At 45.4% G+C, this 26,750-nt stretch overlaps 1 protein-coding gene across 1 annotated transcript in view; it reads right to left on the reverse strand.

The window, feature by feature from the left end:
- Positions 1-14,284: 14,284 nt before the first annotated feature.
- Positions 14,285-26,750, reverse strand: part of HS3ST6 (heparan sulfate-glucosamine 3-sulfotransferase 6) — a 78,948-nt gene continuing 66,482 nt past the window's right edge. Inside the window, exon 2 of the mRNA XM_053364700.1 lies at positions 14,285-16,391. Within this exon, the coding sequence (XP_053220675.1) occupies positions 15,773-16,391 (619 nt within the window). The 3' untranslated portion in view covers positions 14,285-15,772. The remainder of the gene's footprint in view (positions 16,392-26,750) is intronic.

Raw genomic sequence — 26,750 nt, forward strand, 5'->3', positions numbered from 1 at the left:
CAACTTAAGATGGCCTGGCTTTGCACTGCAAAGTTTGCAGCAGCACGTGCAACAAAATTGCGTCCAGCATTCAAAAACCTCCTCAGCTTGCATTAACTAGCCACACACAAGGCATGCAAGCTCCACCCCCAGTCGTTCTTAGACTTCTTATTGGGTGAGCAACACAGCCAAGCAACACAGTTGGAGCTTCCCTCCTCCCTGGCCGGCATTCTTTCAAGAGAGATTCAGCAGAGACATCCTCACTATGGATTTCCAGGCCTTTATTAAGCCAACAGCTCTTTGTGTCTGTGTAAATTCATCATGCAGTCCTTTGAATTACTGCTGGTATTATTTCCAATGCCATTTTACTGTTGTTCACTAAACCCTGATATGTTAAGACATGAGGGGCAGTGTCTGGCTCAAGAAGCATCCTCTGACTACCCCGGCAAGGGTGGCAGCGCTCTTGACCTGAATTCCCAGAAGAGCACCATTTGTAAGTGTTATTGCAACCTGGAGATAAACCAGATATCGTGAGGAACTTGGATGCAGGCCTCCCTGATACCCCAGGGCAGAAAGATTGGTGTGTGTGTGAGTGAGTGAGAGAGAGAGAGAAATAAAGAAAGGGGGAGCACATGATGAAAGGGAAGAAGAATTACTTCAGCAAAGCATTACTCCTAAACCATTGCAATATGGGGGCAGCAATGTTAACCAGCTGGGAATGGATTCCAAGGTCCTTAATTAAAGGCCGCCTGTTCTGGAGGCCTCCCCCCCTCCATCCTATTTTTTTTTATTTCCACCCTCTTAACCAGAACATCATTGCAAATCCTTCTGCTTTGTTCCTGGGCCTTTCTTCCTCCTCAGCATCTGTCCCCAGTATGTCGGGAAGCAGCGTTGAGGTTTTGTGGTCCCAGAATTTTTTCCATTCACGGCAGAAAAAGAGTGAGACAAATGATTTCCTCCTTCTTGACTTTCAAGCGTAGTTCCTTCGCAGAGCACACCGGCTGTTCTCTCTCTATCTCTCCCATGGCGGTGTGTGTGTGCCAGGCGGCTTTGGAAGTCTTAGGGAGTGGCTCTGTTGCAGGAGTGGGACTCCTGGACTCCTGGAAGAGGGTTTCAAATCTGAACCATCCATCCAAAGTTCAAGTTGCTGACACCGCTTGTCTCCTTTCCTCCCTATCCTCCTCTGAGAGTTAATTCAGGAGAGAGTCTAAGAATATCAGAAGAGTCTTGCTGGATCAGAACAATGACCCACTAGTTCAGTATCCTGTTTGCATAGTGGCCAACCAGATGCCCTAATGAAGAGCCCACATGCAGGACCTGAGCACAACAGCAGCCTCACCTGTGGTTTCCAGCAACTGGAATTCAGAAGCATTGCTGCCTCCAACCATGGAAACAGAGTATAGCCATCCTTGCTAGCAGCCATTAATAGCCTTCTCCTCCATGAATTCATCTCGTCCTCTTTCTAAACCTTTCAAGTGGGTGGCCGAGTGGGAGCAAGTTCCATCATTTATGTGCTGCGCGAAGCATTTCTTTTATCTGTCCTGAATCTTCAAGTCCAGAAGTTTTCAAGTTAGGAGAATGGGAGAAAAACTTTCCTCTGTCCGCTCTCTCCATGCTATGCACATAGAATAATGTCCAGCAACACTGTCCAGCAGCTTAGAAAAGCAAGTGGGTGATGTAACCTCAGCTGTCTTCTATGGAACCTTGTCCCCAACTACTATTGACTGATTGATTGATTCAGTGTTCAGCAAAGAGGTTGGGGAAGGGCCATAATTCATTGGTAGAGCATCTGCTTTGCGTGCAGGAGGTCCCAGATTCAATCCTTGACATCTCCAGGTAGGACTGGAAATGCCCCCCATTTGAAACCTTGGAGAGCTGCTATCTATAAGGCAGCTTCTATGAAGGGCTGCAGCTCAGTGGCAGAGCACATGCCTTGTGCTCAGTGACCCACATTTCCTGAAATGAGAGCATGTGTGAATGGTTATATATAGTGGCAACTGAGCCCACCTCTGTGTCTGTGTCAAAGTCAGCCCCCAGACCACCTCATAGAATTAGGCAATACTGCTGATGGAAATGCAGGCCACATCCTGATCCATATGGATGCAGGGATCAGCTAAATCCACTTTGTAATCCAGACACTCCAGACACTCAGGCATCCCTAATCTGCCCTGCCCTCCTTGGTTATTGCTCTTTTAATTCAGGAACAAGAAAGATGGTCACATGATCCAGCCAGTCTGGGATCACACAGTGAATAGGATAGCATGCTATGCAACCAGTCAGGTTTGGCTAAGTGTTTACATTACCAAGGCAAAACACAGTCAATTAGAAAAATTAAAGAGAGATGGAAATGGGTAAACATTTTTTTTCAACCGCTACTGGTTGCTTTTCTACTCTGTGGGAAATGTAAGTTAAGAGTTTTAGGTTATCCCTATCCAGTTTCAACCTTTTGTTCTGCGATTGCAAGGCGAAAAATGAACAGAGGCAGAACTCCTTTTGCACAAAGCTGTGTTTTGGGAAGAGGACTCAAGCCCCTGTTTGCGTCTCCTCCATCCCACTCTTTCGATAGAAGAGGCCTGTTTCTTTTTAAAAAGTCAAGATAAATTGGCACGTTCTGCTCAGCCACATGTCTCTGTATCTAATCAAAGAAGGAATTCCAAGGCTGCTTTGTTAATTGAACAGACATGCTCAGTTCATGCAGCATGACAACTGTACACAGTAAGATGCTGGCTTTGTGTTCCTTCCTCCCAAGTGCGATGAATGGGCTGCCCTTTAGGTTTACATAAAGCTACATTTGGTGATGAGCTTGTTGTCTTCAACTTTTTACATTCCATTTACACCTTGGACCGTGGTGGGCAGCTAGTGGGTGCACAGTTATGGCAGGAGTTAGGTCCATGAAAATAGAATTTGCCTGAGTCTGCATCGTGTGAAAGTTTTCCTATTGTTTCCCAACTCATGTCATACTTCCCCTTCTCCATTTTCTCACCTTTAATTCCATTCCATTTCTGGAAGCTCCCTTTACTTCAGTTCAATGACAGAACATCTGATATGCAAGCAAGGGTCCCAAGTACTCTCTCCAGGTAGGGCTGGGAGCATCATAAGAAGAGCCCTACAGGATCAGATCGAAGGCCATCTAGCTCAGCTTCCTGTTCTCACAGTGGCCAACCAGATACCTCCAAGCAGGACATGAGAGCAGCAGCAGTGCTCTTCCCATTTGTGATTCCCAGCAACTGATTAACTAGGTATCATTTTGTTATGTGCAACCTCAAGGTTCAGACACATGATACCTTTGGGAAAGATAAGAACGCAAGAAGAACCTGGTTGCTGAATCAGGCTGCCAAATGTCCATCTCGCTGAGCCATTCTGTTTGCACATAAGCTAACCAATCAGAAGATCATAAGCAGGACCTGGCTGTGCAACCGTAATCTCCCCACATGTGATTCCCAGCAACGTGTGATTCCCAGTAGCTGGATCAGGTCAATGGCCTATCTTGCTCAGCTTCCTGTTTCACAGTGGCCAACCAGATGTCCCAATGAGACACCCCCAAGCAGGACCTGAGTACAAGGGCACTCTCTCCTCCTGTGGCTTCCAGAAAAGCGTTGCTGCCTCTGACCATAGAGGGAAAGCATAGCCATCAAGGCTAGAAGCCATTGGTAGCCTCATTTTCCTTCATGAATTTGAGGCTATCCAAGTTTGGGGCCATCCCCGCCTCCTGTCGGAGTAAGTTCCATAGTATTATTATTATTATTATTATTATTATTATTATTATTATTATACCCTGCCCATCTGGCTGGGTTTCCCCAGCCACTCTGGACGGCTCCCAACAGGACACTAAAAACAGAATAAAACTTCAAACATTAAAAAATTCCTTAAACAGGGCTGTCTTCTAAAAGTCAGATAGTTGTTTATTTCCTTGACATCTGATGGGAGGGCATTCCACAAGGCGGGCACCACTACCGAGAAGACCCTCTGCCTGGTTCCCTGTAACCTCACTTCTCACAGTGAGGGAACCGCCAGAAGGCCCTCAGAGCTGGACCTCAGTGTCCGGGCAGAACGATGGGGATGGAGACACTCCTTCAGGTACACTGGGCCAAGGCCGTTTAGGGCTTTAAAGGTCAGCATCAACACTTTGAATTGTGCTCAGAAATGTACTGAGAGCCAATGTAGGTCTTTAAGGACCGGTGTAATATGGTCTCGGTGGGCATTCCCAGTCACCAGTCTGGCTTCCGCATTCTGGATTAGTTGTAGTTTCCGAGTCACCTTCAAAAAATATGGGTGAAGTCCTTTCTTTTCTAACATTCAACATCATTGGATGCTCATGACTTCTAGTGGTATGAGAGGGGGGGATTTCCCCCCCCAGTTCTACAACATCCTTTTTGAGGTGAGGTGACCATTTAACAGCAGAGGGAGAAATGCATCTGGCCCTCCACTCACCACCCACCCGACCATTCAAACATTTCCCTCATGTTATAAGGATTTTGTTGTTGTTGCTGCTGTTGTTCCTTGAGCCTTTCAAGGAAGAGTTCAGGTCCTGCATAAGAACAAATTTTTAAAAAAATGTCGATAAACAGATTTTTGACAAAGACACGGCAGGCCTCCTGTAATAATGACAGGAAAGGGGCAAAGCTTTCAGGGGGGCAGCTTTGAACTTCCCATCAAGCAGAAAAGAGGGAGCAGAACAATGCCAAGCTCTGTGTGCCTGACCAGGACAGAGCCCGTCCCATCCCACCAAGCCCCCTGCAGCCTCAGTGAAATTTCAGATCTTTGGAGCAGATGGTCTATGGGTGGACTACAGAGGAATATATTAGCCACCATTGTTTTGCTGGGCAAATAATGTCAAATCATCAATGCATTTGAAGAATGAGAATGGAAATGCAGGAGGTGGGGGGGAGGAAGTCAAATTACCAAAACATGATCTTGGCTCCATTAGAAAGCTGGATTTCCATTACACACACACACACACACACACACACACACACACACACCCCAGCTTGTGTAGTAATTAGGCAGACACTAAGGCAAAGTGCCTGAACTTATTTGAGCCCTAGAACGCACAGTTGGTTTTCGTTTTCCAGTTCAGTTCTCTTCTTTATACACTCATCTAAGATGGCACCATTTGATAGTGGTTAAATGGACTTACTTCACATATTTCAACTTGACAAGGTTTGGAAACAGCCCACAGACATGTGGCTATAGTTACTCTCTTCTCCCGAGGCCTGGGCATTTTTTTTTTAATATGGCACGAGTTTATTCTATGTCAGAGGATTACACAGCAATTCAAACCAGCAGACAAGCTGCTGAACTTGGCGGGTTTGTAACTGCTCCTCCTCTCTCTCTCTCTCTCTCTCTCTCTCTCTTTTTCTGTCCCCTCCCCATCCTGGTTCTCTCTAGCTTGAGGTCTGCCTTAAATTCCTTGAATATTTTTGATGGATGGGAAGAAGCGCCAGTGCCAAAATTGAAACCATTTTTTCCTCCTCCTCCTTTTGGGAATGTACAGACTGTATACTCTTATTATGCCAACTTCTACCTGAATCATTAATAAAGAGGTATGAAAAAAGGCACCCCAAGAGCCCTCACTCAGCTCATCTGAGACCTAAGGATGTGCCTAGACCAGACTTCACCAACATGGTACCCTCCAGATGTTTTAGACCACAACTCCCAACTGCCCCAGCTAGCGTGGCCATAGAGACATACCCTTTGCCAATCTGGTACCCTCTAGATGTTTTGGACTACAATTCCCATCAGTCCAAGACAGCATGGGCGAATGATGATGGGACTAATTCGAGCATGGCTGTTCTGTTCCAAAACAGTTGGAGGGCACCAGGTTGGTGTAAACAATAAACAATGTTATTATTGTCTTACCTACAAGCATCTGTGTGTGATTGCAACAGGTAAAAAGCTTGCTCTCAAACTAAGATTCAGTTCCCTAATACTGCCTTACTCTGAATATGGAAAGTGGTTTTGCCACTACTGGGGGCTTTTCCATTGGTATTGACCCACTAGGGCCTTTTCCATGGTGGTTCCCCATGTGTGGAATGCCCTTCTTAGTGAGGTGTGTCTGTCTCCATCAATATGAACTTTCAGGAGGAATTTGAAAACATTCCTGCTTACCCAGGCATGTGATGGCTAAAAGAAACCGTCCCTGGTAACCATGAAATCACTGATTAAGATAATGTTTTCAACTGTTTCTTGAATGGTTTTTCTGGCTGTTGTTGTTTTTACTTCAAGATGAAGGGTGGGATATAAATTGAATGAATGAATGAATGAATGAATGAATGAATGAATGAATAGTAGCTTCCTGAGCAATGGTTGACCCATTAGACCATGAATGGGCAGTTATTATGCTTGCGGCGCTCTGCTTTATTTATTTTTAACCCCATAATCCCAAAATCCACTAACTAAAACCAGGACCAAAATAGTAGTGGAGCAGACACAGCATGCTCTTAAAATGAAGGACTGAGGCTCTGGATTCTTTTCCAGTACCAGATAATTGTTTCCCCCTATCCCACCCCCCACTTAATTCCCTTCCTCCAATCTTTCCTCATTCCAGCTGCCTAATTTAGAAGGCCTTGTTGCTGTTAAACAATTGGGAGTGAGAACCCTTTCTGATCTGCTGCAAATCAGTTGGAGGTCTCCCAAGTGATCCCAATCTAACTTCTTCCCACTGCTACATTAGACCACACATCACAACATATTTGCTGTGATGTCTGGATGTCTGGGGGGCAGATTGGTGGCTGGTTTGACAAGTAGCCAAGAATGCAAGGAAGAATAAGTAAGAATAGTCAGAGAAACTCAAATTTGCAGCAAAGTGGGGAGGCCACGTTTGCCAAAATCAACCTCCCCCAACTTGATGTCCACCATAAATTTTGAATTATGACCTCCACCAACCCCAGTTGGGTGCTGAATGTGGATGATTGGGTGTTGCCATCCAAAACATCTGGAGGGCACCAGGTTGGAGAAGACTGGCTTGAATAGAGTGGAATTGATTCAATGTGAGCATTCTCAGGTGTGGGGTGGGTGGGGATTACAGAGTTGAAGGTAGCCAAGAGAAGGAAAACGGGCTCTAATGAGGTATCATTCTCTTTACATAACCATCACAAGAACAAAAGAATGTGCCCATTCTCCCTGTGTCAGTAAACAAACAAACCCTGATGAAAGGCAGCTTGGGCCAGAACAGTAGTAGGAAAGTAAATCCATGTTTAACTGAATGGAAAATGACATTGCTTGGTAAGCTGCTGGGAATCATAACTGGAGCGGGAAGTGCTGTTGTGCTCACATCCTGCTTGTGGGCTTCCCATAGCTGACCACACTGGGAACCGGATGCTTGGCTAAGTTGGGCGTCTGGTGTGATTCAGCAGCCAAACACTTATGTTCCTAAAAGGATGTTCTGAAAATTAATCTTGGTCTCCATGTGCCTGCATATCCAGGACCCAGATGAGCTAAGTTGTTCAGAGGCTTCTGTGATGGAGTCCTCTGGGTCAAAGTGGCTTCCTCAAGGTGTAATGAGGACCAACAAGTTAGAATCATAGAATTGTAGAGTTGGAAGGGACTCAAGGGGTCATCCAGTCCAATCCCCTTCAATGCAAGAATCCCAGCTAAAGAATCCCTGACAGATGGCCATCCAAACTCAGTTTAAGAACTTCCAGTGAAGAAGAGTCCACCACCTTCCAAGGGAGTCTATTCCACTGCTGAACAGCTGTTACCCTCATAAAGTTATTCCTAATGTTTTGGTCAGAATATCCTTACTTGTCATTTGAATCCATTGCTTCAGGTCATATCCTCTGAAGCACCCGAAAACAAGCTTGCTCCCTTTTCCATGTTCCTTCAGATGTTTGAAGATGGCTATCATATTACCGCTCAGTCTTCTCTTCTCCAGGTTAAACATCCCCAACTCCCTCACCATTCCTCATAAAGTTTCAAAAGAGGACTGGACAAATGAAGGAAGGAGAAGGCTATAGATTGCTGCTAGGCACTCTTTCCTTGCCCAAAGTGAAACCAGGGAATCTCAAGGCCATGCTTCCTGTAGCTGCTTGAGGGACTGGCAATCACTACAATCACTAGGAGGCTTCTTTCCACACCATTCTATGTTTAAGAGATAAAGAGATGAACCAGATCTAAATATTGCTGCCCACCTCCTGTCTTGGGTGCAGGGTAGGCTACCCATCTAAGAAAATGAATGCATTTCCCCTGCAATTCTCCCACCCACCTCTGTCGCCACTGAAGGAAACTGGCTTGAGCAGAAGTCAAGAAGCCCAGCGACTGTATATTCCAAACACTCATCTCCATATGGGCAACTTTCTGTGTGCAAGTTAATCTCTCTTGACAGCGAACGCTGCCCTCTGTCCAAACACTTGACAGGGTCACATGACGAGAAAGCCGGCGAGATGGAATCAACGGTGGGTGAGTGACAAGGTCACATGATCGCTTGCTGACCCTGCCAGAAAGGGTGAATATAGCTGACACTTTAGCCCCAAATGTTTAAATAGTGGGAATCCCAACAGAAAACTCCAAGAGCTTTGGGGAAAAGAAGCTGGGGCAGTCGTGGAGAGTGAGTGACCCTTCCTTCCTTCATTGTTTATTTCTTGACAATGCCTCTGTGCCTTTTTTTGTCTCAAGCAGAGGGTGTTGTCGGCAGAGGGGTGATTTGCAGCTCCTTCCCCGCGATCAAGCTGAAAACATTCACAAGTATTTTAGTAGGAACTTAGGAACCTGCCTTGTACAGAGTCAGATGACTGATCCAACTTGCTCAATGCTGTCTACACTGACTGGCAGCGGCTCTCTAGGGTTTCTGGCAGGGGACACTCCCAGCCCCAGTTGGAGACGCTGGAACCTAGGACCTTCATCACACAAGGCAAATGTTCTATTACTATGTCCCTTTCCTAAACATTAAGTAAGATTCTAGTCATTACGGTTCTCAATAAGGGCAATATTAGGTAGGAGCTTAGAAAGCTGCCTTCTCTTAAGTCAGACAATTGGGCTATCCAGATCAGTATTGCCTATGCTGACTGGCAGGGGCTCTACTTGGGGCTGCTGGGGATTGAACCTGGGAACTTCTGCATGCAAGGGAAATGCTCTGCCACTGAGCTATGGCCTTTCCCCAAACAGCAGGTGCTGGAAGGTGAGGGAGCCACAGCGAGGTGTTTGGAAGACAATGCTATGTGTCCCGGGTTTCCAAGCTCTGAACCCCCTGAGCTAGCCTATGGCCTTCAGCTGCAGTGAGGGATGCTGTCCTGTCACCTGTGTGGAAGATCCAGCTGCCGATTGGCTTATGTGAATGGGTGTGCCTTCTTTATATCAGGCAGGAAAATGTAATGGCTCTGGATGATTCCAGGCTGTTTGTATTTTGTGGGAGGGATTCAGTCGCATACTGGGACCTCAGCCATGTACAATTGAAGCGGATTCAAGTTCTCTGATGCCCTAGCTCTCGTGACCCCTGAATCTAGCAGTAATGGGGAGACCAAGTGGTGCAGAAGCACCAGATGGGGAGTGGGATCAGGTTCAGAGCTTAGAGCTGGCCGCCGAAGGCAGGGGGACCATTGGACAGGAGTCCTCAGGGGAACCTCCCAGACCACCAAAGCCTGTAGGGCCGGAGCCCAAACCCTCCCAGGCATCTTCCCTTGAATTGTCAGAGCCAGATGCCTCCCACTGCACATCACCAGTTGCACATCTATGTTGTGACTGCATTTGGAGTACTGCGCACAGGTGTGGTTATGCTGCCTCAAAAAAGATATTGGAAAAGTTTCAGAAAAGGGCAAGCGATATGATCAAGGGAGTGGGTGCAACTCCCCAATGAATAAAGGTTGCAGAATTTGGGGCATTTTTCTTTAGAGAAAAGGTAAGCTGTGACATGATAGAAGTTTATAAAATTATACATAGCATGGAGAAAGTGGATGGAGAAAAGTTTTCTCCCTCTCTCATGCCACTAAACTCGTGGGAATCCAAAGAAGCTGAATGTTGGAAGATTTTTCATAGAATCATAGAGTTGGAAGGGACCACGAGGGTCATCTAGTCCAACCCCCTGCAGGTTCAGAAATCTTTTGCCTAACGTGGGGCTCAGAGCCACAATCCAGAGATTAAGAGTCTCATGTGCTGCCAGCTGAGCTATCACTTCTGGAAAGATAAAAGAAAGTACTTCTACACACAGCACTGAGTTAAACTCTGGAACTCACTGCCACAGGAGGCAGTGAAGGCAATCTACCTAGATGTCTTTACAATACGATTAGACAAATTCTTGGAGGAGAAGGAGGAGACTATCAATGGCTACTAGCTATGATGGCTATGCTCTACCTCCACAGTTGGAGGCAGAAATGCTTGTGGCTACCAGCTGCTGGAAGCCATAAGAGGGGAGAGGACACTTCTGCTCAGGTTCTACTTGCGGGTTTCCCAAAGGCATCTGGTCAGCCAATGTGAGGAAAGGGTGGCCATTGGTCTGATCCAACAGGTTATTCTTACATTCTTATAAGGTAGCTCCCTTGTTCTTAAGGTTTATCAGATTGTAAACAAATGTTAAGTGGTGAGAGGAATGCAATTGTCGGAAGTGAGCAATGGATCTTGTTGACAGAAGATTAAAAGACTGCAGAAATATGGAAATAGCATTCAGAGGAAGTTAGAGACAGGAGAAAAACTTTCTCCCGAATCATCCTCACAAAATAATGAGCCTGGAAGTGGCCTTAGACTAAAAGGAGCATGAGAAGGAATAACAACAACAGCAACAACAACAAATAATTTCCTAGTTGACTCACGAAAGTTGCAGGAGATGGTTTCAAGGAACATCTGTTTAAATTAATCAGAGAAATGGACAGGAGTAGCAAAACATGCCAGTCAATTTGGGCCGCTATAACTGTTCTTACAGGCAGAAGGCAAATGCAAAGAGCCTCAGAGTTATTAACCTGTGCTTCCAAAATACCAGCAAAAGATTATGCAGAGAAAGTTTGGGATGAAATTTGATGAACAACTGAGATACAATTTGGATTTAGGAAGCAAGGAGGATCCAGGGGAGCTATGCTTATAATCCAAATAGGGACCAAGAGAGATCTAGAAATTAAGAAGGAATCACAACTAGGGTTAACTGATCTAGAAAAAAGCCTTTGACATCTTGGGCTGGAATAAATTGTTCACTATATTGTCATGGACTGGAATAGACAATGAGGCCCAAGGAATAAGAAACCATATATGCTGGAAGTACAACAGGAATAATCATTCAGTTAGTACCTAAGGGCTAATTTTGTTGATAGTCAACAGGGTGCTAGAGGTGTTGCCTAGCAACCAGTCAGAATTGCATGATTCTTGCTGAGGTAGCTTGTTCTCTGATTGGCTGGGTAGTTCTGAGGGAGTTCCCCTTCCTGCAAGTGTAGTTGCATGTCTCCCTGCTATGAAAATGGCTTGCAAATAAAGGAAAACCGCTGACTGGTTTTGTACAGTTTATCCAGTTCCGTTTTATCAGTTTCTTTTCTCTCTGGGCTCTGCATGCAATCTATACTAGGGCTAGGGAACCTAGTGCCCTTCAAATGTTGTTGGACTGCAACTCCCATCAGCCCCAGGTAGCATGGCCAGTGGTCAGGGATGATGGGAGTTGTAGTCCAATAATATCTGGAGGACCCCCAGGTTGAAGAATGCTGTTTTAATCCTATCATTCATTAGGACGGAATGCAGGGCAAGGTCCCTACTTTTATTCTCTCAGCAATCCTGTGACATACGTTAGGATGAGGTATGCTAGGCTGAGATGCAATGTCTGGTTCGGCTTGTGGGAATGCGAGCTCCAGAAAGCCTTGTACTGCTTCCAGTATGCCAGCTCTCCCTTCTGCCTTCAAGCAACCCAAAGTCTGTAAGACTGAACTGGGTGGTGCATTATGCAAATCAAGCCAATTGCACAATTATTCTTATGTTGTATAATGGTCTCATTTTTACTGTTTTGCATAATTTATGCTGCTTCTGTCAGTCATGGGGAGGAGCACACTGAAGCCCCTCCCTCTGACCTTGGGGAATCTTATCTAACTAGTCTGACGCTGGCACCTGAGATTCAGCAGGAGTTGCCCTGCAGCCTTGCATTTGCATCCATAGGGACTAGGAACTTGTTTTTAAACAAACAAAAACGACGCGCGCACACTCCACATCCTTGAAAACTGCACTTCTTAGGAGGCTGGGTTCTGTACCACATTGCCCTCCTGCAGAACACAGTCCTTGCTCCTGGCTGTTTGGAGATTAGAACCCAGGCTAACAGTCACAATGATCTGGATAGATGGCAAACCATTAAAAACATATTGCCTTTGAAACAGGCCCAGCGGGCAATTTACCAAATAGCTTGACAGATCTTCCACAAAAGCGCCCGTCCCGTCCCCCACTTAAAAATGGCTTGCTCCATTTTGCAACTCTTAACTCCAGCGAGCTCACAGCAGTAACAAGAGGGCTTTTTCTGAATGCAGCGGGGATCCTCTGGAAAGATCTGACCATTTCCCCTTTCAGCTACCTTTTCCCTCTTCCTCCCCCCCACGAGGGGTTGTTTTTATTGTCCCCGTCTAATGAAGTAGCGGTTTCACCTGGTCAACCCCACAAGTGGTGCCTGTTCAATGCCATGAATGCAAATACTTGACCCCCTGAGCGGTGGGGCAGCAATTAGTTTAAGCAGGGGGTTCGTGTAACACTTCAAAAGTCTTAATCCGGGCGGCCAGCCTCAGCCCTGGCCTCTGCCAAGAGCCCATTGAGAGCTCTTAATGAGTCTGCAAGGCAAATGCTCGCTTTCAATGCGTTTTGGGGTCACGTCAGATGCTTGAAAAGCTCCACTCTATAAGGCATTGTGTGGCTTTGGAGATTCAGGCCTTTCCCTTTGTCGAGCTGGGGAGGGAGAAGGAAAAAAGACCCTCGAGCCCCAAACTCCCCTTTTTCACAAGGCAGAGACACAAACCATCTTTCAGAGCTGGGACCCTTTGGGCGCTTTGCATATCAATGGGCCTCGGCCTGAATGCAGGCACTCAGCTGAGAAATAGGATCACTATCGGAACTTCCCGGCATTCACGGGCTCTTGGGAATCTTTAAAGCCCTTGCCGGAGAATAATTTGGTCGAATGTCATGGCTGGAAACAAAACCTAAACAAGCAGGGGGCAGTCCATCATTGGGGGGGGGTGCTGGCAAAAAGTGACAACGGAGTCCCCTCGGCTTTGACATCCAACCCCTGGCAGGGCACCTGGCACAGCGCTTCCATCGAGGCAGGGGGGCTCATTGTGGCAAAGGGGCCTTTTCCTATGGTGGCCTTTGTGGCTGCCCCATATCACTCCAGAATTGCTCTACCCTGCATGTGCCCGCTTGACCACTTTGATCTGCAGAACAGGCACTCATAATACTCATTTTGCACTTGTAAGAAATCAGTACTTCAGTGTGGCGGCACCTACACTTTGGAATTCCCTGCCTGTTGATGTCACTGTATTATTTTTGGTGTTCATGCACATAAAGTAGACCTTCCAAGTGTCCCTATTTTCCAGGGAAAGTCCCAGATTTACAGAAGCCATCCCAATTTCTGATTTGATCCCGGAACGTTCTGATTTACAGAAGCCATCCCGATTTCTGATTTGATCCCGGGACGTTCTACTTTTTCTTAGGATGCCCCTATTTTCATCGGGGAAATGTTGGAGGGTATGGAGTTATGCGATCCCCAAGCCAAGGAGATAAGTAACTATACAACCTTTAGAAGACATCTGAAGGCAGCCCTGTATATACAAGCTTTTAAAATGTTTAATGTTTCACTATGTTTTTATATATGTTGGGAACTGCCCAAAGTGCTTGGAGGAACCCAGTGGTTGGAGGAACGCATTATTATTATTATTATTATTATTATTATTGAATAAGACAATCCTAGTTTCATTGGAGAAATGTTGGAGGGTATGCATAAAACTTGCAAGGCCCCCTGCCCCCTTGATCAGAAAACTAGGCATGTTGTAGAGGCTCCAATCGGACATACATTTGATTCATGTCAGTGTGGCTCTCTGCTTTTTCAGTCAACAGATTAACTAGCTGTCTGAAGAGGGCTTGTGACTGTGTGCAGTCCTCAAGGAAGGCTGAAGAGTCCTTAAGCAACACCTGTACTAAATTGCCGGAGGGCTAAATAGTTTGAGAAAACAAAGACTTGTTAAGTCTCCTGTTACAGGCACTTAAGGCTCATATAACCCTCTCTAGATTTCGCTCCAGGGAATTATTTGTCTCGGGTATTGCCTTTCGATCCTGTTCGTAGAAGCATCCATCTTTATCCGTGAGTTTGCACAGCACACGCAGGACAGTGCCTGACACGTAAGAAGAAAAGAGATCTTAAACATTTGGAGTCTATTCAGAGCTTTTGTATTTTCCCTTTTATTAGTTCATATTTCTCACAGAAATGTTTTGAGGGGCCGTTAAAAAAATGGGTTAGCGTTTGCCAGATCTGTGGTAAAAAGAGAACAACAGGCCTCTTCTCTAAAAGGTTTGCACGGGGATGTTATCCTAGGATGCAGACCTCCCCACCCTGCAAGCCAAGAGTGAAATGAACACCCACAATGCTTAAAAGTTGTTAGGAGACCCCCTATTCCCTTTACAGGGCTTCAATTCCAAGAGTTCCTAGGGAAGAAGGACTGATTGTTGAACCCCTCTGGAAACTGTAGCTCTGTGACAGGAATAGGGCTCCCTGAACAACTTTCAGTGCCCTTGACAACCTGCAGTTCCCACAATTCTATGACTGTTCAAAGTGGTATAACAATGCTTAAAATATATGGTGTGGAAGTGACTTCAGAGTTCACCACTGAGCCTTTTATGAACCTACCACTTCCTTGCTCAGTGTTCTTTGATCATAGATGCAGATTCTGGGCATGTGTGGGGCAACTTTGTGTGTAGTTGTGCATCTTATGATATCCACTTGTTGCAGTGGTCAAGTGGGCCAGAACGTGCTGGCCTGCTTGCTCCACATCTTAGAACATTATTAGCACAGAAGGAGGCTCTTCTCACATGCCACTTGGAGAACACTGATCGTCTCCCAGGTGGATGAACTGGGAGAGCCGTTAGGAGACTCTTATTCCACTCAGAGAATTACAATTCCCAGTGTTCCTCAGGGAGAGGGGCTGATTCTTAAACTAGTTCTGGGGGAAACAGGATTCTCCTAATCACTCTCAGCTCCTTTAACAAATTACAGCTCCCAGAATTCTTTTGGAGAGGGAGCTATGCCTGTTTATGGGACCCTAGTGCTTTAAATGTATGGTTTGAATGTGGCCTTAGTTCTGCCCAGAGCACATCAATTGAAATCAGTGGCTCAACATTAGTTATGTCCATCAATATCAAAAGGCTGACCCTGAGCAAGACTAAAGTTGGATTCATCCCAAAGGATGTGTGGAGAAGAACATAGTGGGCTGTGCCATTAGTCAAGGCTGTGTTCTGCGTTCTTCCTCCCTTGCTCGCATTCTCATTCACTCACATTCCTTCAAAAACTTCCATGCCTTGTCTATATTAGCCAGGTTTATTCAGCAGAATATTTCGTCAGATCTGGGTTTCCTGGACTTGATCTCTTCTGTTGCTGATGGTGGTTAAAAAACGAAACAAAAACAAAACTTAAATACTTTCTCTCTACTCGGTAAGCGTACATTTCTTCCTTACTGGCAAGAGGTGATATAAATTATAAAGAAAAGGAGACGTCCCCCCCTGACCCGAGACCCATTTCAGACGTTCCTTGCCCTATGACTGTGTGTGGGAGGGGCCTGCAGCATTCAGCAGGCTGCTGGGAATAGGGCCATTCCACCCTCTAGCAAGTTCAACTTTCCCCCTGTCACGTGAAGGGGTCTCTCCATCAGTCCCAGCCAAAGTCCTGCCCTGTCATCTGGTAAAATTTCATGTTAAAGGGTCTGTAGAACTCCTGCAGGCGGTGGATGACCTGCGGGTCGATTTTGGGGTGCGGCCTCCCTTTGGATTTCCCTAGGCACCGGGGTCGGCTGCTCCCTTCGGGCTTCTTCAAGCAAGGGAAGCCCTTAGTCTCGTTGAAGTAGAAGTGCTTGTCCGTCACCACCCGCTTGATCCCCAGAAAGTCTTGGATGCGGGCCATCTCCCCGGCTGGGTCGCTCACCAGCCTCTCCCCGCTGACAAAGAGGAACTTGGACAGAGGGAAATACCGCAGCCAGCTGTCCAGGTGTTTGGCATAAATGCCGATCCGCACAGCACTCCAGGTGGTGTCGATGAGGCCCGTGCTGATGTTCTTGAAGGCCAAGGCTTGGAAGCTAGGGATGGTGGGGTTCTTGGAAAGGGTCTGAGTGTAGTCTGAAATGGCCCGCGTCACCGGGTTGCGCACGACCACAATCAGCTTGGTGTCCCTGGACATGTTGTAAATGCGCCGGGGGGCTTCCTTGGTCACAAAGTAGCTCGGCGTCTTCTCCATGGTGATCTGTCCCTCCAAGGTGCGGGGCATCAAGTTTCTGGGGAAATAAAAGGGCACTGGTAAGGATCCTGCCTCGATAATTCTACATCCTTCAGAGCCCCACCAACTCTCTATGGGTCCAATCAGACACAAATAAGATCGCATTGGCTTTCGTTTTTTCTTTTTCTTTTTTTTAAAAAAATTATGTGTATCATTGATTTGTCCACAAACACAAAAAGTGCAAGCCTAAGAAAACCAAAAATTAAAAATATAAAGCGTAAAGCACTGCAGCTTGGAAGGACAAAAGTACAAAGATATAGCACAGATCCGACAGGATAAGCAAGTATTTACTCATGTAAAGATTCTCTTTACAAATAATAAAGATATACAAAAATATAAATATTCTCCATCTGTGAGTTCCACACTGCTTTGGTTTTCCTGATTATAATGCAAGTGCTTCCGTCCTGTTTTCTAACATTCCTTTCACACTGCAGTGACTGTTGTATTATGAGTGGACTGTGGCTTTACCAATATATTGGGATTGCACCAAGACTGTAACAAGGAGCTTTTAATTTACTTTTTTAAATTTTCAGAACAATATATATACTGAAAAACAAATAATAATACTATTTTAAAGCCAGATTTTTTTTTGAAAAATGCACATATATGAATATGAGAGAATCTGTCCACTCAGTTTTCTTATTTGTTGAATCATCTGTTCAAGTTCTACAGATTTCCACATCGATTTGTGAATATATATATATATATATAGTCAGCAGGAAAATTTTCTGTCATTTTATTTTGAATTCCCCCTAATATAATGCATTTTTGTATGTTACTGTCTCCAATATATTTACTTTAATGTACCTTTCCTGCTGATATATGCATGGGAGAACTGAATTGCAAAATTCAGAGATGGGCAGATTTCGCAGGGGAACTGTGTTTCATTTTTCGTATTGTTTCAGAAAAAGATTGGAATTAAATGTGAACAGAATTCGGTTTTTCTTCCCCACCTCACACCAGATACACTGCATTGCAGTAGCCTAATCAGGAGTTACCAGAGCATGCATTACTGCTATGGAACAATTAACTTTCCCCAGCTGTTGTGAGTCTGTTGCAGCATAACAACAAAGAGGACTTGGAGTCTTTGTTGTGTGTGTATTCCCTTTTGGTGCTGTAAGGACAGAACCCTCTCCTGTGTTTGTGTGTGGCTTGCCACCTGGGGCTCTTTTACAAACAAAAAAACAAGACCTGCATTCATGCTTGAAAGCTGCGATGACCTGTTGGGCATTCTTGATAAACTTGAAAACAAGCTCTCTGGGTTTCAGCCGCAGCCTTGAAGTGAGTAATACTCTTGGGAGCTGCAAAGATAACACTTCATAGACGCAGAGGGGAGCGAGCACTCCAAATTGGGCACGGTTTGAAGAGCCAGGTCACAAGGCGATACAATGCCGTGTCCTCAAGCTACCAAATCAAATTGCCCTTCCAAGACCGGGCAGTCAGCAAACACTGACAGCTCTTGCTAACTGGCTGAGGTTTCTGGCACGGCGCAGGTTTTAAAAAAGGGACCATTGTTCTTCCGTTCCACGGCGCCTCCAAACACCAGTTTGTTCTCCTGTCACTTCATGACTTATCTGCCAGCCTCGTCCTCAGGAAAACGAGACCCACTTAAAAGCCTTCCCAAGATGTTGGCGCCTCCCTGACTGGAGTGCAGAAAACATGGGACGAGCAACAGGGAGCAAAGTGTGGTGGCTGGTGCAAAGTTGGAGGGTCGTAACTCGGCGGCAAAGCTCCTGCCTTGCATGCAGAAGGTCACAGGTTCAATACCCAATGGCACCTCCAGGTAGGGCTGGCAATGCCCCCTGCCTGAATTCCTGGAGAGCTGCTGCAGTGTAGACAATACTGAGCTACTTGGACCAGTATGAAGCAGCTGCTTGTGTTCCTTCCCATGTACCTCAGCTCAGCGGTAGTTTTTTCCTGGGCTCTTCCTATTCCATTGTTCCTCTTTGACCTCAATGCCTCTACTTCTGTCTTGCCATTATCGACCTACTGTTTATTCACATCATTCCCTACCTTTCAGCTTCTGGACCCTCTTCCCTTCAGATTCAGATTAGAGAGCTGATGTTGTGGTTAGAGCGTTGAACTAGGGTTCAAATCCCCACTTAGCCATGAAGCTCTCCAGGTGACCGTGGGCCAGTCACTCACTCTCAACCTAACCTACCTCAAAGGGTTGTTATGAGGATAACATGGGGAGGCGGAGAACTGTGGATGCCACCTTGATTAATTAAATTTTTTTAACCCCCCCTTGCTATATATCAGCAGTGCAAAGCTTTCTCCCATCTGAAGACTCTGTGCAATATATATATATATATATATATATATATATATATATATATATATATGGAAAAATAAGACTATTTCCCTGAAAGGATCTGAATGACTTGTCCGAATTTTGTCAATGCAGGAAGTGAGCAGAACATCCATGAACACACCATGACATCACAGCAGTTCTGCCAATAGCTGGAGATGGTGGACAAATGACAGGCAGGATTTAGTGTATTAAAATATTTCATCAAACATTCACAGTTCCTAACCAGCCCAAAACCCTAGAGCCATATTGAAGGGGAATCTTCCCCTTGCAACTAATATTTGCAGATTATACTCTTTTCCATACACGGTCAGAGCCTTAAAATAAAAATAAAAATCAGTCATGCTCCTGCTCTCTTCCTTGCCGTCCCCCACCACATCCCACGCCCACGGCTTCCACATGTCAAACATTAACGCTCTGCGTTCTTTCAGATCCGGGCTTTGGTCACAGGACATTTCTGAGGGGTGGGGACGGCCATGAACCCATTTCAACGAGACTTTCGGGAGTGGAGCCAAGTTCCCCTTCCCCCACTGGAAGAGGAATACCAAACAGTTCAGTTGCATGTCAATTATTTTAATGACAATCAGATGTCAGAAATTAGGAAAGATCTGGGGAAGAGAGGGATATGTGAGAAGGAATAAGTTTAGCATGTACATATGTGAAATGTGTCAGGAAAACTTTCCTGTTTGGAAAAAAAAAACTTCTGGAGGATATTCACATTCAGACAATACGCTTCTCCTTTCCTGTAATACTGCTATTTATTTATTTATTTATTTGTATCCAGGGCTGCACAGAGTTCCACTCACATAACTTCTTCTCTTTCCCCTGTGAACCCCTAAATATTCTCTGATTTTGAGGGTGCCTGTGGGTGGGGCTGGAGGGACAGGAGAGGCAGAGCTGCAGCCACATAATAAGATATACCAATATTATTCAGTTCGGTGTTGCTAGCTTTTCCAAAGGAGTCTTGTGACTCTGCCAGCACCAGCCACTTGCAGACATTAACAGCAAATGATTGTGTTCGCTTCCATGCTTTGGAAAAACACTCACGCAGGAAATCTGCACTGAAGATGCTGACAAAATTTCATGAGAAAACACACACACACAAAAATTGATGTGAAAAAGTAGCAAACTGAATGTAAAGATTTGAAAAAGGAGAAACCGAAATCATGAGATGCAATCATCATCATTAGACAGCCCCACATAAGGCGTGTTACAGTAATTGAGTCTTGACGCAATGAGCAAATTGTCATGGGCTGTCTGAGTCAGGACGGTACAGATTGCGGATTGGCCGAGAACCTGGGCGGCTAAGCAAGGACTGGGGGTGAGGCTTCCCTCAACCAGCTCTCTTGTCTCATCTGTTCCCAGAATGAGAGCCACATGTCCTGCCTCTCTCTCCATCTGACACTCCTATGGTGCTCATTGCACTGCCCATCTTGTTGCTGGGAGTAGGTCTGCCTACCTTAAGGGAAAAGGTTCACCCATCCCAGCCACTATCTCAGGAGGCAGAGACACATTCTCCATCACCTAGGTCTAGGAGGAACCAAAAGAGAAGAGATTTCAGAAATGCTTACTGCCCGAAAATGAGCCTGGCTCATTCCTATATATAGGATGCCAAGGGGTGTGACAGTGTCGGATCAACGTCTAAAACTTTGGCAGTTGGAGCACCTGCCTTTGTTGCAGCTGAATTTGGGATTAACCGTGTGCATTGCCTGGAGTGCCTTAAGCCAGCAATTTGCATCTGCACTGCAGTGATCTAAGCATTAAAGCCTTTGGAAAGAATCCTTCTTCAGGTCTTTGTTCTACAGCAACTGGGAGCCAGGACATGAATGAGCCGCTGTGTTCAGCGAAACAGGTCCAGGAATGGTAGCAGCTGGTGTACCAGCTAAAGTTGGTAGAAGATGCTCCTCCATTCCATGTACTGAAGCTGAACGGGCCAGCAGTCTAGACAGGGTCTTCTGACAGGCTAGCATAGGGAAGAGTAGGAGGAGATACACACAACTCTGCCCTGGGTCCCATTACTGCCACCTGAGGAAGCCGCCTCACTCTGCCTAATGGTAGGGACCGGCCCTAGTTTGACTGTGTTACCACTGTGATCTACATGGAACATGGATTTTGTTAGCGATCATAACACAGTGGTATAATAACATGAGCTATTCCACCAGAAGCCCAGATCAAGAGTGAACATCTCAAGGACACCAGTGCTTTTTGGAAAGAATAATGTACAAAAGAAAAGGAAGTCCATCAAGGGGGCTTATTGATCGCTGGTTAAAATCAAAGCTTGTTCCAGTTTCATTTGAGCATCTTCGAGACAGATTCAGGACTGATCAAAGAAAGTCCTTCTTCACACATTGCAGAGTTAAACTATGGAACTCGCTCCCCCAGGAGACTGTGATGGTCACCAGCTTGGATTGCTTTCAAAGAGGATTGGGCAAATTCATGGAGAAGGCTATCGATGGCTACCAGCCACAATGACTACGCTCTTCCTCCACTGTTGGAAACAGTGATTGTTTCTGAATACCAGTTGCTGGAAACTGCTGTGCTCTTGTGCTCAGGTCCTACTTGCCACTTTCTCACGGGCATCTGGTTGGCCACTGTAAGAACAGGATGCTGGACTAGATGGGCCACTGGCCTGATCCAGTAGAGCTGTTCTTATAGTATTATGCTACACAGACAAATATGACTCCTTTAAATGTTAGAGGCCCTCTTCAGATTCCTCCTGTGCTTCTTCTCCGCTGGATCGCATCTGAGCTCAGCCAAGCCCGTTTCTCCTTCACCCAAAAGACTCTCCAATCATCACTTTATTGTTACGCCAATAAATATTTACTGAGCGTTCAATGGCTTTTGTTCTTCATTTAGCGAAATGCAAGTTGTAAGTGTAACTGTTAAGGGCTCTTTTCTCCAGCCAGGCATTTTCACAACTATAGAGCACCTGTCTTAATGATGGATGGGTAAATCACTCCGTGTTAAGTGCTTAATCAATGCTGGCTGTTAAGGGGCCAGCGAGGGCTGGTCTTGAGGCTGCCAGTGGCACAGAGCTGAGAGCAAAGAAACAAAAACACCCCACATAAAGCCAGGCCGAGCTCTAATTCCTTTATTAATTCTCTCCTTTACGCCTTCTGCTAAGACCTAGTTTGTTCCTTGACACCTTATTCTTAGCTGCCTTCAGTTTGAGACCCCAAGGGATTGAAGGATGGAGGATAGAGCCCTTGAATAAATAGGGGCTCTAGAATATAAGTGTGATCAGGGATGGCACAATGCTGACTAAGATGGGCCCAGTGCCAGCTCCAAGCCACTGATTCCTGGATTATTATTATTATTATTATTATTATTATTATTATTATTATGCCTTTCTCCCAAGTTGGGATTCCGGGTGGCTTCCAACATTTAAAAACACATTATGAAACACAAAGTAATAAAAGCAAACTAGTTAAAAACAATAACTAAAATACAGCAAAACACATTTGGAAGCAACTATTAAAACGCAGTGGCCAGCGTCATCTGCATCTTCCCTAAGCAAAGCCTTCAGAACAGGAAGGTCTTAGCTTGCTGCTGGAAGGATAAGAGGGGGAGCCAGTCTAACCCCTTCTGGGAGGGAATCCCACACTGGGTGCAGCCACAGAAAAGGCTCTCTCTCGTGTCACCACCAACTGTGCTTCTGATGTTGATGGGAACTGAGAGATGGCGCTCACTCGAGGATCTCAGCACCCAGGCAGGTTCATAGAGGAAGATATGATATTTCAGGTAGCCTTAGCCCAATCTATATAGGGCCTTATAGATTACAACCAGCACTTTGAATTATTCCCGGAAATGGACCAGTAGCCAGGGACTTATTTGCTTATTTATTTTAAAAAGTAAAAAATAATAATACACAAATAGAAACGTTAGTATGTAAATTCATGAACATGACCAACAGCTGGTTTTTTTAAAAACCAAACAGAACACATACACATTTTCAAAATAGGGATATCATATCCAAATCTCAGTTTATTATCAAGTTTTAGAATGGTGTGTGCGTGCTCCAGAATTTGCACATCATTCAGAAATGTCCAGATTGCCTAAACCCTTCACAAAATGGTCATCAGTAAAGGCATCATAATAAATGACACAGTTGCTGGTGTGATAGAAGGTCCCACTGAGCAACTTAGATACCCCATTCTGCACCAGCTGCACCTTCTGAGACAACCTTGAGGGCAGCCCCACATGAAGCGTGTTACAGTAGTCCAATCTTGAAGTCATGAAAAAATGGGTCATACAGCACCTTCCACTTTGGCATAATGGTCAGAGTGTCAGACTAGGATATGGGAGACCTGGGTTCAAATCCTCACTCGGCCATGAAGCTCACTGGGTAATCCTAGGCCAGTCACTGCCTCTCCACCTAACCTACCTCACAGGGTTGTTGTGGGGATTAAATGAGCATGGGGAGAACTATGTAAACCACCTCAAGCACCTTGGAGGAAAAGGTGGGATGGAAATGCAATAGGTAGATAGATAATTCATTGGCAACTCTAGGTGATACATTTTTCATCCCTTTGTAGGATCCTCCTTGCTCTCTTTTGACTCTTGCTTCAGCCTACCAACTGCCTTTGTAAAACCAGGAGCCCAATGCTGAATGCAAGCATTGTTTGTCTTCTGCCACGGCCCCACCCCACCTTACCCCATAGGTGGTCTTTGGCACCTCTTGGCCCACCAGAATCCCCCTCTCCCAGTGCCAGGGGAGCTGTTGCTTTGTTGGGTCAAAGCCAAGGAAGAGGAAACGGAGCTAAACAGCTGCCCAGGAGGCCTCTGCTAATCACTACTTTTTCTTCTTCCTGAGAAGCAATATGGGATAATCATAATGACTTGTAAAAAAACACACACACACAGCAGTTTGATCTGGAGCCAATCTGTCTCATTATGTCGGCCTGTACAGTATGCAGACTTCTTTGATGTACAAAGCAATGGGAGATGCACGCCATAAATCCGAATGGGGGCGGCAACATCTCGTTGCAGCCCAGCCAAGCACCGATGGCCTTTCTCAGCCTGTTCTCTGGGAACATCCGCTTTGCAATGCTTAAATATTTCCCCGTTAGCAGAAGGAGTTAAGAACTGCCTTACACGATTAGCACAAAGGCTGACCTAGAACAGCCAACCTGCAGCTCTCCAGGGATTTTGGACTATGACTCCCTGGCATCCTACAGCCTGCGCTGGATGGAGATGAAGGGAGTTTTCACCCAGAGTTCCCTGTGATAGTTGAGATTCCTGTATTTTAGGGGGTTGGACTAGATCAGTGATGGCCAAACTTGGCCCTCCAGCTGTTTTGGGACTACAACTCCCATCATCCCTAGCTAACAGGACCAGTGGTCAGGGATGATGGGAACTGTAGTCCCAAAACAGCAGGAGGGCCAAGTTTGGCCATCACTGGACTAGATGACTCTCGGGGACCCTTCCAACTCTACAATTTTATGATAAACCACTCTGAAAACTGTAGCTTTGTAAGGGGGATAGGGATTTCCTAAGAACTCTCAGCACTATTAACAAACTATACTTCCTAGAAGTCTTTGGGGGAAGCCATGACTTTTTAAAGTGGTATTATATTGCTTTAAATACATGGTGTGGGAGTGGCCTTTGCTATGACTGCTTTCTTCTCTTTAATATTATTAAATATCACCTTCTGAGACCCTTATTTGTGTGCTTCATCCATGAGAGGTCTGGAGGGTGGCAATACAAGGCCTTTTCTGGCCTTTTCTGTAGTGGCTTTCTGTTTGTGAAATGCTCTCCCCAGGGAGGTTTGGCTGGTGCCTTCAATATACACCTTTAGGTGCCAGGTGAAAATGTTCCTCTTTAACCAGAACTTTGGCTGATTGACATTAAAATGCTTTGGGGAGGGGGCAATTATAGGGTTGTTCTTGTTTTTATTTCTATTATGTATTTTGTGTTTTTATATTGTGACTTTATCTTGTGAGCCACCCTGAGACCTGCGACTATACAAATTCTCCTCCTCCTCATCTCTTTCATCATCATCATCATCATCATCATCATCATCATCATCATCATCATCCCTTTCATTTAAAAATGCTTTTTGATTCTTGTAGGTCATCTTAGGGCTCATCCACACTTCTGCTTTCTAACCACAGGTCCAAGAAGTTTTGCCTTTGCCCCCTGCTCTCCCCCAGAAAACGTGCTCTTTAGTACTGAATCACAGCAAACGTCGTTTCGGAGGAAACCTGATGGATGTTTGCTCCAATTTAGTGGTAAACAGTGGGATAGCGGCAGGTCAAGTGGAAATTCGGGTGAGCCCTTATAGGTTGATACACGCAATACCCATAAACCCCACTGAAAGCAAATCCCCCCTCAAAGAATTCTGGGCACTGTAGTTTATCCTTTAAAGGTAAAGGTAAAGGGACCCCTGACCATTCGGTCCAGTCGTGACCGACTCTGGGGTTGCGGCGCTCATCTCGCTTTATTGGCCGAGGGAGCTGGCGTTCAGCTTCCGGGTCATGTGGCCGGATCCTTTACAGACCTACAATTCCCAGTAACTCTTAACAAACTACAGTGCTCAGAAATCTTTGAGGGGGGGAAATGTCCTTCGAATGGACTTTAAAGTTGCAGCCTTATTCAAGAACAAGTTGAACTGCAGATGTGAACAGGCAGCACAGCTTTCAAAAGGCTAGAGGGGAGTGAGGGTTTTGTGCTGTAACGGTTTCGAAACCAGCAAGGAAATCACAAGCGGTGAGAAATTTAGGAGCCATCCAGTGAATGAGTCAGTCAGAAGAAAATAATTTTGCTTCTGAACTCCTTTGATCTTGCCTCTTGCCCACACAGAGAACGGAGGTGGCTGCCCAGGCAGCTGTACTAAGCAACAGGCTCAACATTGCCCAGCAAAGATTTATTAGGGTTTATGCTTCTTTCCCACCTTATCCCTTTGGCACGTAGGGTCAGTAATGTTTCCTTCTTTCCTGGTTTAGAAGGTTCATTCTTTGCCTTTAAATGGATTATCTGGTTGCCTTGAATAACAATTTTGTCATTTGCCATGTTTGACATTAGTTGTAGAGCTAATATAGAGAGTTAGGAAAGCAGGTGGGGGGGGCATAGATGGTGACACAGAGGTTACATTCACACCATACATTTAAACCACTTTAAACACTCATTGGTTCCTCCAGAGAATCCTGGGATCTGAAGTTTGTTAAGGTGCTGAGAGTTGCTAGGAGACCCTCATTCCCCTTCCCAGAGTTGCAATTCCCAGAGTTCTCTGGAAAGAGGTTTTGATTGTTAAACCACTCTGGGAACTGTAGTTCTGGAAGGGCAATGGAGGTCTCCTAGCAACTCTCAGCATTATGGGTGCTCATTTCACTCTTTTACTTGCCTTCCTTTTCCCCACAAAGAGCTACAATTTCCATAACTCCCTGTGACGAAGGACTGATCGTTAAGCAACTCTGGGAATCATAGCTCTGGGAGGAGAATTAATTATTTGGGGGTGGGAAGAACCCATGACTATTTAAAGTGGTGTCATGGTGTTTTAAATGCATGATGTGAATGTGGTTCTGTCCTGGTTTCTAACAATCCTTTTGCATGGCTTTACCTGTTGCATTATAGAAATGTGTAGCTTTTGGCTTGATATACTGCCTTGCCATACTAAATTTCATTCACATCTGTGGTTTGACACAACATCGGCCCTGACTGGACATGTTGCCACCCTTCTGTTCCTCCAGGATTCCCCCGGGGGGAAACCCTATTCGCTGAAATATTACCCCATTTTTCCTCCACATGACATGATCCACAAAAACGGTGCAAAACTCTCCTGACTTTCCAAACTAACAGGGTTGCAAATAGTTTTCTTCTTCTTCCTGGAAGCAATTAAGATGTAAATGAGGGCTAAACTTCCTCTAGATTTTCAGAAGTGACCTTTACGTCATGTGAAAGATGTAAAATGCGAAAATTATCGCATAGGCACGTCCTGCAAATACCGTGTTATTAGGAGGTCTGTTCTGCACAATGTAAGAACTGTGGCTGCTACCCTTTGGAATCCCCTCCTGTTAAATCTTAGACAGCCACCTTCTCTTATGTCTTTCC

Source organism: Podarcis raffonei, chromosome 14, assembly GCF_027172205.1.
Source record: "Podarcis raffonei isolate rPodRaf1 chromosome 14, rPodRaf1.pri, whole genome shotgun sequence".
Lineage (NCBI taxonomy): Eukaryota > Metazoa > Chordata > Lepidosauria > Squamata > Lacertidae > Podarcis > Podarcis raffonei.